General features: G+C 39.1%; 1 protein-coding gene across 3 annotated transcripts in view; it reads left to right on the forward strand.

The window, feature by feature from the left end:
* Positions 1-6,036: 6,036 nt before the first annotated feature.
* LOC149834462 (uncharacterized) overlaps positions 6,037-13,386 on the forward strand; it is a 62,577-nt gene continuing 55,227 nt past the window's right edge. The window contains exons 1-2 of one of the 3 annotated variants that reach the window (XM_090011429.1): positions 6,037-6,169; positions 6,689-7,047. In XM_090011429.1, coding sequence (XP_089867555.1) covers positions 6,827-7,047 — 221 coding nt within the window. In that variant the 5' untranslated portion in view covers positions 6,037-6,169; positions 6,689-6,826. The other 2 variants (XM_090011427.1, XM_090011428.1) reach the window with 2 other exon arrangements.

The raw sequence follows: 13,386 nt of genomic DNA on the forward strand, positions 1-13,386 counted from the left end.
TCCTAGATATCAACAACTAAGTGATTGTGTAAATAAAAAAGTGTTACATTCAATAAATTAAATAACATGTGATATGCTTGCATCACTTACTCACCACGGGTATTTACCCGATTTGCATTGTTTTTGTCACTTACTTACCACGGGTGGCGGGGCACAAGCGAGTTCCATTGAGAAATCTGCAAAAAACACTATGTTAAAATGAAGTCACCACCTGCCGGAAAAAAAACCCGAGGCAGATGCAGTTTCACAGAACACAGGGGGCGACCCCTTTGCCGAAAACGCAGGGGGGGCGACCCCCTGCCTGCCGGAAACGCAGGGGGGTGACCCCCTGCCGGAAACGCAGGGGGGTGACCCCCTGCCGGAAACGCAGGGGGCGACCCCTTGCCGGAAATGCAGGGGGGCAACCCCCTGCCTGCCGGAAATGTAGGGGGCTGACCCCCTGCGCCGTGCTGCCGGAAACGCAGAGGGGCGACCCCCTATCGAAAATGCAGGGGGGCGACACCCTGCTGCCGGAAATGCAGGGGGGTCGACCCCTGCTGCCGGAAATGCAGGGGGTCGACCCCCTGCCTGCCGGAAACGCAGGGGGGGGCGGCCCCCTGCCTGCCGGAAATGTAGGGGGGTCGACCCCCAGTCGGAAACGCAGGGGGTCGACCCCCTGCCAGAAACGCAGAGGGGCGACCCCCTGCATGCCGGAAACGCAAGGGGGGCGACCCTCTGCCTGCCGGAAATGCAAGGGGGCGACCCTCTGCTGCCGGAAATGCAGAGAGGCGACCCCCTTCCGGAAATGCGGGGGGGTCGACCCCCTGCCGACGAAAGCGCTTACCTGCGCGTCGCCGGGCGGTGGCGGGAGGCTGACGGGGAGCGGCGGCTGGCGAGCGGTGGACGGTGGGGGCCGGAGAGAGGCCAACGGCCGGCGAGAGGGAGAGGGTGGCGAGCGAGAGCAGTTGAAGAGACAACGAAACAGGAAAAGAGAAAGAAGGATGGGGTTAGGGATTTATGCGGCATTTAGCGACAGAATAATTCTGTCGCTAAGCCGTCGTAAATCAAAATACCAAAATAGCGACGAAATCTATTCTGTCGCCGAATCCGTCGCTATTTAGCGACAAAACCTTACATCGCAAACTCCGTCGCTAATTAGCGACGGTGTTTGAGACAGATTCAGTTTCGTCGCTATTTTCGTAAAGATTATTGATTGTAGTGACGGATTTATTTCGCTCGTTAAGTCGTCGCTAGTTAGCGACATAATTATTCCATCGCTAAATGCCGTAGCTAATTCCATATTTTCTTGTGGTGAGATGCCAAGTGTTATTAAACAACAACAGAAATAAATATTAAATAATTTTGTTAAACCCTTAAAAAACAGGCGGCGCCAAAATCCAAATTAAGGATGGCACATATGTGCAGCATATCTATCTATCTATATATATATATATACTCGTAACTTTTTCTGTATGTTTATTTTTTTTTAATTTCTCTTGGGCACCATGTATTTTTGGTTTATCTTTTATCCCTAATAACAAGGAAGGCTGGTTAACATTGGGCGCACTGGGCATTTGAAGTTAAAACACCAAAAAAATGCACTCATTAGCGACACATATTGGTCTGATTTACGTCGGATGAGATGGGTGTTTGATGATACACCCATCTCTCTCTATATATATAGTTTAAGATTTGCTTCAGGCATTTGTACGTGCAAATGACCTAATAAATGAGGTAGAATCTGCCTTTTTATGTTTTTTTTTCTTGCATCTAACATCATATATGTGATCTACAGGTTGTATTTGAGTAGGAATCAGCTTTTGGATCACCGGAATCCGACCAATATATAAGTTTTTCTAAAAAAATAAACAGCTATGAAAGCATCGATTTTTCTTGACTCGTAAAATCATATTTAAAAAAAAACATGATCCAAGCATGCTGAACACAACTAGCATGTTAGATTGTGTCAAAACAACTCACATTGTGAGAATCAAACTAGATTGTAGGTACAAATCATTTGTACCAAATATAAATCATATATGTGTGTGTGGAGAGAGAGAGAGAGAGAGGGTTTGGGTGGGTGGGTTGGGGGAGGCACAACATTCGGATTGGGGTGAGTACTCGCCCACCCTGGCCCATATGTAGCTCCACCTATGCTTTAAGGAATATTAACACTTTGAATTTAAATGACAAGTGAATTGGCCAATTCAGAACTGATTTTGATAACCTTGATAATAATCCCAATAATAGTAGTCATCAAGGGTGTGTTCACATATCTAAAACATTCACACGAGATGCGCACACAAATACAGATGCATACATTATACACACACGAGCGCGTTTGACTTAGTCCATGCAGCAAAGATTGTGCTTGAACTCTCAACCACCTTTAATTTGGAAGCCTTAAGCCAACCCACCTAACAATGTCCGCGGAGCTCTTGTGAGCAACCATAATGTCTAACTACTTGCAATTTGAAGCATGGTTTAAAAACTCGCCCAGTCAATCCAGTGACTCAGTTGACTCGGTTATTTACTGGGTCAACCCAGTGAATGCCCCAGGAATGAACAAAAGCTCACCGAGTCGTGCATATATATATATATATATATATATATATATATGTATATTATAAATGTGGTTATACATATATTAATAAAATTATACATTAAACATATTAAAAAAATATCATATAATGCATATTATATACAATATATTGGTAACATTTACTATAGAATATATATAGTATATACATATATTTACATATTTTATATAAAATATAAAATTAACATGACCCGGCCAAGTCACGAGTCAATCAAGAACGAGCCTAGTGACAAGTCACTGTATAAGATTCAACTCAATGCATGGATTCATGGTGCAGCACTATGAGGATCTAAAGAGTGTGTGGGTTTGAACAAAACGCTTGTACTATTTGGAAAGTAATGCAAAATAAAAGCAAAGTCAATAGTCTAAAGTTGGTTCAAACTAGAGCACAGTTGTTCCTTGAAAGATAGTGGTCTCTTCATGGTTTGATTTTTGTAGTTATTATTTAAACATTGGATGCTGTAAGAGGTAATGTTTGAATCTTTGCTGAAAGTTTGGCCATGAAATTCATGTGGGGACACACATTTTGTGGCACCATGTAATCAAAGACATACTGTTGTCATTTTCAGCATAAAGTTTTCCAACAAATTACAAAGAAAAAGGATCTATGGATGCATCAAAGAGCTATGGAAAAGTGGAGAATATATAATATACAAGCCAATTTTGGAAGAACACAATTTAGATGCCTAATATTATGAGAACAACCATTATTGATGTTGGGACCCAATCATGTAATGATTCAATCATTGTTTTTTTACCACCCCAATGTAGGATTGCCAATACATGACAAATAGGGTTGCAAATGGGTCGGATCTAAAAAGAGGAATTTGCAAATTTTTGCGGTCCCAGATCCTCTAATGTAATTTGGGATCTGAAATCCAACTCGTTTGCATCCCTAATGGCAAAACACCAAAAGGCAAACTTGGTTGATGGTTCAAGCAACTCCAATGATCCAAAACCATTTTGATGCTCTACCCAGAGGACCAACTTTTATGTCAATATGTCCCACATTTCCACCATCAAGTCCAACCTCATTGTGGGACCCACAATGGCCATCCTCAGATTAGATGGTAGGCCTGTCAGTGGTTAGGACCTGATGCAGTTATACCTACCGATAAGGCATGGACCTAATAAGTTAGCTCCCATTATCCAATCAGGTTGGACCCACAAGACCCCAATAGTATGTACCTTCGTCTGGTTTGCAATTTTATAAACCAGGCCCGAGTATAATTCTTGCAATCTAAACCAAGACCAAGATCCAGTCTTGGATGTGGTTGGACTGTAGAACATATGTGCCAGATCTTCAAAATCAGATTCAGATCCAACATTTGACAACCCCATGGGGAGTGAGACTAGTAGGGATGCCAACAAATATTCGATCAAGTGTGAATCTGATTAGTCAGATTTGGTAAAGAAAACAGGATCTGATTGATAATTGGACTCGGTATGCAAATTTGCATTTAAATCCGAATCCAAGTCTGTCAACAATTTTGACCTGTGCTGGACCTGGGTATGACTTTGAGGTGCTGGCACTGAGTCTTCGTATAGTGCTAACTGGACCAACTTATGCAAATCGAACCCTAGGTCTCGACAAGCCTTTGATTGGTAAAACTGTTGAGGTCTCCCTGCTAACTTTCAGCAAGGGACGCCTCTTGTGAGTTTGGAACTCATGACATCCCGTCAACTTGATGACATGCACAAGTTGCTCCTACCAGGTAATTAGCGGGACATTATGGATATCATCTGAGCTTAATCAGAAGACCCTAGTTTGGTTTTAACAATTATAAACTAGGCCCGAGTCTGATAATATACTTAGGTTCAACACATCTGGCTTAATTAGCTATATGCTGGATCCGAGTGGATCTAACCTTAGAAGCAACCTTCAGGTGTGGGTACTGGGTCTGGTCCATCGTCTGGATAAAGATAGCTAGGGATGTAAATGGCTTGGATTCAGATCAGATGTGGCCAATACCATATTTGTCTAATTGGATGTTGGATAAATGGATTTCAATTTGGATGGTGAAAAAACACATACTATATCTGCTTTTTTTTTCATGTAAACGCGATTGGGATATCCATTACATTCAGATTGTTGTTGGATTTGGCATCCAAAAAATAAAACCATGTCCACGTTTGATTATAATTGGATATGGTTTTGGCTTACCAAATGCAACTAAACTAAATCAAATTCACTCAGATATGGAATAAAATTCATTTCATTGACATCCGTAAAGATAATATAAACAATATCCGATTCATTGCAAAATGTAGCCCGAGCCTGAACCCACGTTCTAATTGGAATCTCAAAATGCAAGTCGTTTTGATTTCAGCATCGTTGATTTAATGGGAATCATTCTTGAGTCATGCCTTTTCAATGAAAAACATGTTATTTTGAGTAAAAAAAAAGTGTTTAAAACCTCAAATCTTTAATCCGAGGTAATCAAACACACCCTAAGGTCTCGTTTGAAAGCGAGAAAAATGTAGAAAAAGTGAAGCAAAATGGAAAATTTGTACGGATCGTTTGTCACTTTTAAATGAGAGAAACTTTTTTGCTACAGGAGTTTTTCTAAGAAATACACTTTTTTTTTTATAGGAAACATTTTTTTATAGGAGGTAGAGAAATGTTTCCAACCAAGAGAAAATTTATTTTTACACTCTTCACTACCGGTTTCACCACCATCACCACCACCCTCTTCCTTCTCTCTCTCACTTTTTCCCTTTCATGCTACACGAACAAGCTAAAAACTTTCTTTTGAAAAACTTTTTATATCACAAACTCTAAGCAAAACTTTCTTTTCTATGAAAGCTTTTCTCTCTTTCAAACGTGTGTATCATATTTGACAGATCTAAACGCTCGTTCATACACAAAAAAACAAATAAATTACATTTATAATATTTGATATAAAAGAAAACAAAAAAGATTGGGTTTTGTCAAATCAAGTATAAATACAAACGATTATAGCAAACACTGACCTTGTATTCAAACGCTAATTATATAAATTTAATTAACAATATATGAAAATTGGTTGAAGCTTATATAGTTTGCAATATAGCGACCCCCACCCCACTCAAATGAGCAAACACAAGCTCCACTTAAGTTCATTCATTTTTTTTTCTTTTTCAAAAATAGGCCAAGGAAAAACCCTCCCCCATTACTAACTGCAGATTGGCAAACATTCGGTAGGTAAAACCCTTGAGATCTCTCCGCCTGCCACTCAGACTTTCTGGTGAGGAAACCTCAGTAGGCTTGAACTAGTGACGTTTCTCGCCAACTTCTTGACCTTAACAAGTCGCTCATACCAGCTGGTAAACCAACTTATTGGTTTCGTTTACCCGGCCCTACTTTTATACGAGATGATATAAAAGGGTAAAAAAGTAATTTTCAATAGCACATCACCGAAAAACGGAAAATCTTGAAGGGTATTATAGTCATTATCCAGGCTTCGACGAGCCGAAGCGTAGAAGAAGGGTGGGGCAGAGAAAAAAAAAAGAAAAAAGAGCCAAATTTCCTTCCCGTATTTCTCTCTCTCTCTCTGAAACGGTCTTCTCCTCTTCGATGCCATTCACCTCTCTCGTTGCCCTAATTTGAGGGTAAGAGTCCCATTCTCTTCTCGATCTCGTTTGTCGATCCCGATCTTTCCTTCTCGTCCGGTCGCTGATCTCGGGGATCGCGTTCTGTATCGCCTTGGTTCTCGATCGCTTCTGGTTTCGAGAATTCTGAGCGATCCTTTCCAGGCGTGGAAATTGAGGTTGCTGGATTGCGGATTATGTTCTATTCTGGGGAATTCGGGCGTCTGGTTTGTTCATTTGAGGATTTGATGGTGCGGAATTGATTGAGATTGGGTTTTACTAGTTCGTTTGAGGGTAGGGATGGTGTTTTTTTTCATGGATTTGGATGGTTAGGATAAGGTAGAGGTTGGAATTGATGTTTATGTTGGCAATTTGATTCGTTGGTTGTCGATTTTTTTGGCTTTTCTTCGTCATTTTTTTCTTTAATGTCGGATCTTACGAGTTGATTCTTTTTGGAATAGTGGTTAATTTTGATCAAGAATGTTCTTTTACGATTGAATTTGACATATATGATCTGAATTTGTTCTTTCTTTGCTTCAGAGAGTGGATTTTGGTGGAAATTTTGGGGTGGTTGCGAGTGGGGATTCCATTATTGGGGTTCTTCTGCGGTAGCTGTGGTGATTTTGGGGTGAATTTTGGGTTTTGGAACGAGGATGTGTTGGTAATAGTGGTGCTACGATGGAGTCGGCAAGAAGTTGGTTTCAGAAATTGCAGCCTAGAGCGGACAAGGTGAAGGCTTCGGGAAAGAAGAAGGAAGCAGATAGTGGGAAGGATAGCCAAAAGCAGGTTAGTGATGAGGCTCCTTCGAGCGCTACGAATCAGAAAGTTGCAGCTGCGAAGCAGTATATTGAGAACCATTATAAGACGCAGATGAAGAGCCTGCAAGAACGGAAGGAGAGGTAAGATCCAACACAGATGCATTTCTGATGACTTTTGTTGCTTTTTAGTTGTTTTTCTTGGTTAAACTTTGGTTTAGTGGGTTGTATGTACACAAGCAAATGCTATAGCTTGTACCATGATTGGTTGGCAATCACCGTGTCTTTCGAGCCGCTAATTTGGAACTTCTCATTGATTGTTTGGCGAGGATTTCTGCTAAAATCGAACTGTGATGGGATTTTTAAAGTTTATTATGCAAGTATCATTAATTTGAGCTTCCAAAATGCTGCAGGACAGTGTTCCTCTTGTATGGTTACATTTGCTTTGTTTCCGAGTTCTTAGTTTTTGTGATTCTATTTGCAATGTTGGATTATGCCAGGGATATTGTAGTTCATTTATCCATTGGCAATAACTTAGTTTAGCATTTCATGGAAGCTGACAACCTTTTCTCAGAATAGACCAGTAATGATTTACCCTTTCCATTAGAGATCCACTCTTTTTTTTTTTATGATGAAGGAAAACACTCACCGAGAACCGGATCGCTTAATGGACCGGCTTCCCTGCGAGGTAAAACTCAGGGTTGAGGACACAACCACCCAGCCTTACTTGCCCCAACTGTGATAAAGCATCAGCAGTCTCCATGCACCAGTGTGATTCGATCCTGGGCCTTCAGCTTGACACAAGACCTGGCTGACCACATGGGTAACCACCACCGGTGGTTCCATTAGAGATCAACTTCATCCTGGCTTTTCTAAGTTTTTGCTGATTGTGTGTGTGTGCACGTGCGGGTGAACATGCATGCATGTGCATACTGCATACATACATAAGCTTCTTTGCCAAAACTTTCACTTGTCATTTTAGCTTCACTTTTGAAGCTGAGAGCTCCATTTTTTTCTTCTCTACTTTCAGTAAGATCTTGGTCATGACATCTTTTATTCTATCAATTTCATTCTAACATTCTTTATCTATATTTTTACTCCCTTTTTTTTTCCGGCCATGGCCCATGACCTTCAGTGATGGATACAAAAGAGTTGGATTTCTAACCCAGGTCTGGAACGAATATGACCTGTGTTTCCAGACATAGGCAGCAAATATCTAAATCTGTATCTCATTTGGAACATGATATAGTCGGGGACTCAGGGCTTGTCACGTTGTGGTTTGGAATTAGGTAAGCAAATATTGTTGGCTCTAGGTTGGAAATGAGTCTAACCTGACCAGTTTTAAAGTTTCCACATAAAGAATAATAGTATTTATTTGTTTTCACCAAATCCAGTTTTCAGGTGCTGATATCAGATCTGGATCTGTGATTCTGTTATGAGATCTGAGTGAATCAAAGATACAAAATTGGACAACATGGGTCAAGCATGAGCCTACCCATATCTGACTGGTGCGCATGCTGTGGATGTTGAAAGTTAAGAATTCTTTCTTGTTCTTAACAATTTTTAGAATGCAGTTTTGATGAACTACCTGTCATAACTAATAATAGTACACAATTAATTATGAACAAAATAAACACTTATTTAGATGTACTTTTAGAAATACTTTATAAAAATATTAAAATGACCTTAGTCATGACAATTATAATAAAGAGCCACTGTGAACTTTTAAAATCTTATAAATAAATAATATATATAGGGAAAATCTATGGTGGTTCTGTACCATGATACCTTATGGTGGTACGCTCTCTTATTTGTATGGATCTAGCCACCAAATGATAGATTTAACTGTGTAGATGTGCTTAGCATGGTTTATATAATATGTTAGAAGGTTTTATAATGTTTAATGCACCATAAGATTCATTTTTGAGGTGGTGAAAAATCATTGGCTCACAATTAATGAAAATAAGGTGGTTTAGAAATGGTATAAAAAATCTTAATTGAGTCAATTTTAATACATGAAAATAGTAAATAAAACATGCTAAACATCATCCAAAGATTAAAATTTTCTTTTGGAGCTTAGATATATGTAAATCAAGTATGTACCACCATATATATATATATATATATATATATATATATATATATATATATATAATGGGATAAGTCTTGGTGCGGATGTGCATACGGTATCAATGAGCAGCATAGTCAATTTGTTAGAGATAACCCTTGGGTTGTGTTTTTTTCGACAGAAAATGCCTTTTTTAGTCATAAAAATTTAGTGCATTTATGGCCGTTCATTTTTGAATCACTAAAAAAACCTGTACAGTGAACACACCAGATTTCAGCGAGTCAAAAGTCTATCCTTGCCAAACTGACCATTTTGATCATATCCATAAGGTTGGATTCACTTAGAAAAACATGAGCAATGATATATTACTCATTTTAACTCATTGATACTGTATGCACATCTGCACCAGAGACTTGTCCATATATATATGAATCTGTGAGTTATGATACTTGATTAGGTGCATGCAGAATATTCAAGTAAAAGTGAAATATGGTAAAGCACATACGAATATGATGCTTCTATAGGCCTTGAGATCTTCACATGGTTCTCATTTGTGTGATCAGTTAAGTTTTGGTTTGTGGTGAATACATACGCTTTTACAATCCTTCATTCCACTCCTCTTTAACATATATCCAATTTATATTTTTGCTGAGATGGGGCAGGAACATATGACCCTGCCCCTTATGAACTACTCTTTCAAGTACTTGTACCTCATGATTTTCATCTGAAATTTTGCTTTAACATAATATTTTCCTCATTAATATGGTTTGAAGATGACTCTATCATAACTATGTCATCCAGACCAATAAGTAAAAATGTGATTCTATGTTTTCTAAAGTTGGCAAACAAATAAACAAGGCCTGAGTGCTTATTTCAAAACATAAAGAAGATATCTTTAATATGCAAGATCCTAAGTCACACGGACTCGGCTAAAAGGTCGACGCACCCGACACGGGTGCGGCTTCAGACATGGTCAACTAAGTGTCAGACTTGGTCAACGCACCGGGGCCGAGTCCGTCCACATTTTAGACTCGGTCAACTTTGACCGAGTCTATTTTTGTCCATTTATGATAAGTTTTGTTGTTATCACACTCACAAGCTTCTTTATGTGTTATATTTTGGTAAGTTTGTGTTGTTACTTCAATGGAATTACTTTTTTATTTTTGCTTTAAAATTTACAATCTTATTATTGTTATATATATATATATATATATCCCCGTGTTCAAATTTTTTGAAATTGCTCCGCACCCGTGTCTGCATTTGTACCCGCACCCATGTGACATAGGCTAGATCTCTTTTCCAATACCTTGGTGGTTGTTTCATATAAACTTTCTCCTTCAAATCTTTGTGCAAGAACGCATTTTTCGCATCCATTTGATGTAGGTCCTAATCAAGTGAGCATTAGCTTGGTTCCAGTTGATGCCTGCATCAAGTACTTTCTCATAATCTAATCTCTACGTTTGAGAAAAAGTTTTTGCTGTTAGGTGCACCTTGAATCTCTCATGCTCATCTACTTTATGCTTGGTCTAATAGACCTACTTATACCCCACAATCTGTCACATAGGCACAAATCTGGATGCATTGTTTGAGGTGTTTTTTAAATGATGGTTGGGGCCCCCACAATCTGTCACATAGGCACAGGTTTGGATGCATTGTATGAGGTGTCTTTTAAATGACGGTTTGTAACGACTCCAAACTGACTCTTGAAAAATGCAGATTTTTTTTAAACAATTGCGGAAAACCTTCCAAAGACCAGGGGCACATTACAGACTTAATATTCACAATCCATCAATCATATCAGACATAAAGTAAATTTAAACCATGAACTAAACTTTATTTATTAAATCAAATGTCAATAAAGTTCATAAATTCAAAAATCCTGTCTAGCCAATCTGGTGCACATCAGAACTCGGGCCACCAAACCATAAACCTGGAGTCCTCTAGCCAATCAGTCCCTCACATCGTGGAGCCTCAAAAAACATTTTTAGAAAACAGGTAAGAACCGAAGTTCTTGTACGAGATCCTCTCAAAATCCAACAATAAAGAAATAACATAAATTAAATCAAGCAAAAATTTAAGAAGAATCACATGCATCAAATCATCATAACTAACTTACCATCTAAGGATGCATGAATAACTTTTTAAGTTAATTTATCATAATTGCTTTTGCATGGATGTCCCTATTTAATACACACAAATTTAATTTTCACTTTCATACGAACCTGCAGATACTCAAAACGGGTAAAGTTTTCGAAGCTCAAGGCAGTTTTCAGTCATAGCTTAACACACAATTTATATTTTAATTACTGGGTTTCACACTTGTCTCCCGACCGATATTAGGAATCATCACTATTAATCGGAACATTATGAATCATCACCTAATGCCGGAATATCAAGAAAATCATCATCCATTGATGCCACTTTCTTGGTATACCAATAACTACAGCTGAGTTAACAACAACACCCTCAGGCAAAGTGGCTGAAAGTTCCTTATAACCGTAGCCGGGAACATGACCCACACATCGGGTTCTTGAGGACAAAAAATGCACACGGTATTTAGTATCCTTACGGTCCCCCATAACCGCCATCCAAGGTTCCCACCATTTCAGAGGGACACTAGGGAAGAAAATTATTACACTGATTGGTCTCTTTTGCCATCTTAATTAATTAAGAGTTCTTATACAAGAACAATTATGCAAATCAACATGCATTAAATGTTAAAATATAAAATACATATATATATATATAATTAGGGATGGCAGTGGACCGGGAGAAAGCGGGGCCCCGCCCCACCTCGCCCCGTTTGGACCGGGGATGAAGGGTATGAAACGGGGATGGAGGCAAGGACGAAGGTTAAAACCCGTTCGGGGATGGAGGCGGGGATGGACGTACACTTTTCCCCGCCTTGCCCCATCCCCGCCTCATCCCCGCCCTGCCCCGTCCCCACCACTTTTCCCCGCAATAGCCCCACCCCGCCTCATCCCCGCCCTGCCCCGTCCCCGCCACTTTTCCCCGCAATAGCCCCACCCCGCCTCATCCCCGTTTGAACCGGGGATGGAGGACATGAAACAGGGGAGGTTAAAATCCATCCCCGTGCGGGGATGAAGGTTCTAATCTTGAGGTGGGGTGGGGGTGGAGACCTTGTCCCCTGCCCCGCCCCACCCCACCCCACCCCAATGCCATCCCTATATATAATATTATTATTATATATTTTGTATATAATATTTTTTTATTTTCTTTTATTTATTTTTTTGTTTTATTATCTAGTTCGATTAGAACTAGATAATAGTATTTGGTCAAATTTTGATTGAAACTTGACCAAACTTCTAGTCGTTGGAACTAGTCCAACGACTAGAAGGGAGAGCTCAGAGCTCTCCCTCTTGCTCTTGTATACATAGGGGTGCAGTAGTTAAAATACTTCTCCAAAATGCTTTTTAAGCATTTCATTTTATGAATAACTTCCTTTCATTATTGTCTTTTTTCATATTTACCCTTTTGTAGATTTTGCTTAGAGTGTTTTTTAGACACTTCACTTGCGTGATTCTAGTGCTTTCTTGGAAGAGCATTACATTAACAAATTTGGGCCTTTGTCCTATCAATTCAACAGTGTAATTAATTCAGAAACAATTTAAAAAAAATTATTTTACAATGCATTTACAATTTACTATTTTATGAGCAACACATGTTCCTGGCCTCCAAAGGCCCATCAGTGATTCACACATAACCACTACGTAAATTAAATAGCATTGCACATCTCACAGTAACGGCAATCATCCATAGATGAGAACAATTTAATGTTCACAATTCAAAAAACATGATATCAACACATATTCACGGCCAGTGAGCGAATACCAAGCTTTATAAAATACAATCAGATCTATCATGATGGTCTAAAATCCAAACTTTTTGAGACCGACCAGTTTCAGCACTCATTAGGTTCATATTCAATGACATATCTATGACCAACCAGATTTCATGATTCCAAAGGAAATCAAATTTTAGGGATAACATAGGTAAAATTTCAGTTTTTCAAAAACCCCTTTCAAATCTGATTTATAATCCATTCGACAAAACGATTTACTCATATTTAAGGAAGCAAACCCCATACATAAAACTTGTCACATGGGTGCGGGTGCGGGGATGCGACACTTTAAGAAACCTTGGGTGCGGGGGTGCGGGGGTGCCGCAGGGCAAAAATGTAAAAAATTATACATATATATATATTATATATATATATAATTTTGAAGTTTTAACCGTTAACATTATCATAATATCATTCATCATGCATGCAATAAATCAAATTAACAATCTATAATTCTATTCTACGTCATAAAAACTAACACCACAATTAAATCAACCTAAATATCAATCAAATAAGTAAAACAGAAAAGAACTAAATTACGTACCAAAAGTAA

Source organism: Nuphar pumila, chromosome 6 (assembly GCF_984573655.1).
Source record: "Nuphar pumila chromosome 6, dmNupPumi1.hap1.1, whole genome shotgun sequence".
NCBI lineage: Eukaryota > Viridiplantae > Streptophyta > Magnoliopsida > Nymphaeales > Nymphaeaceae > Nuphar > Nuphar pumila.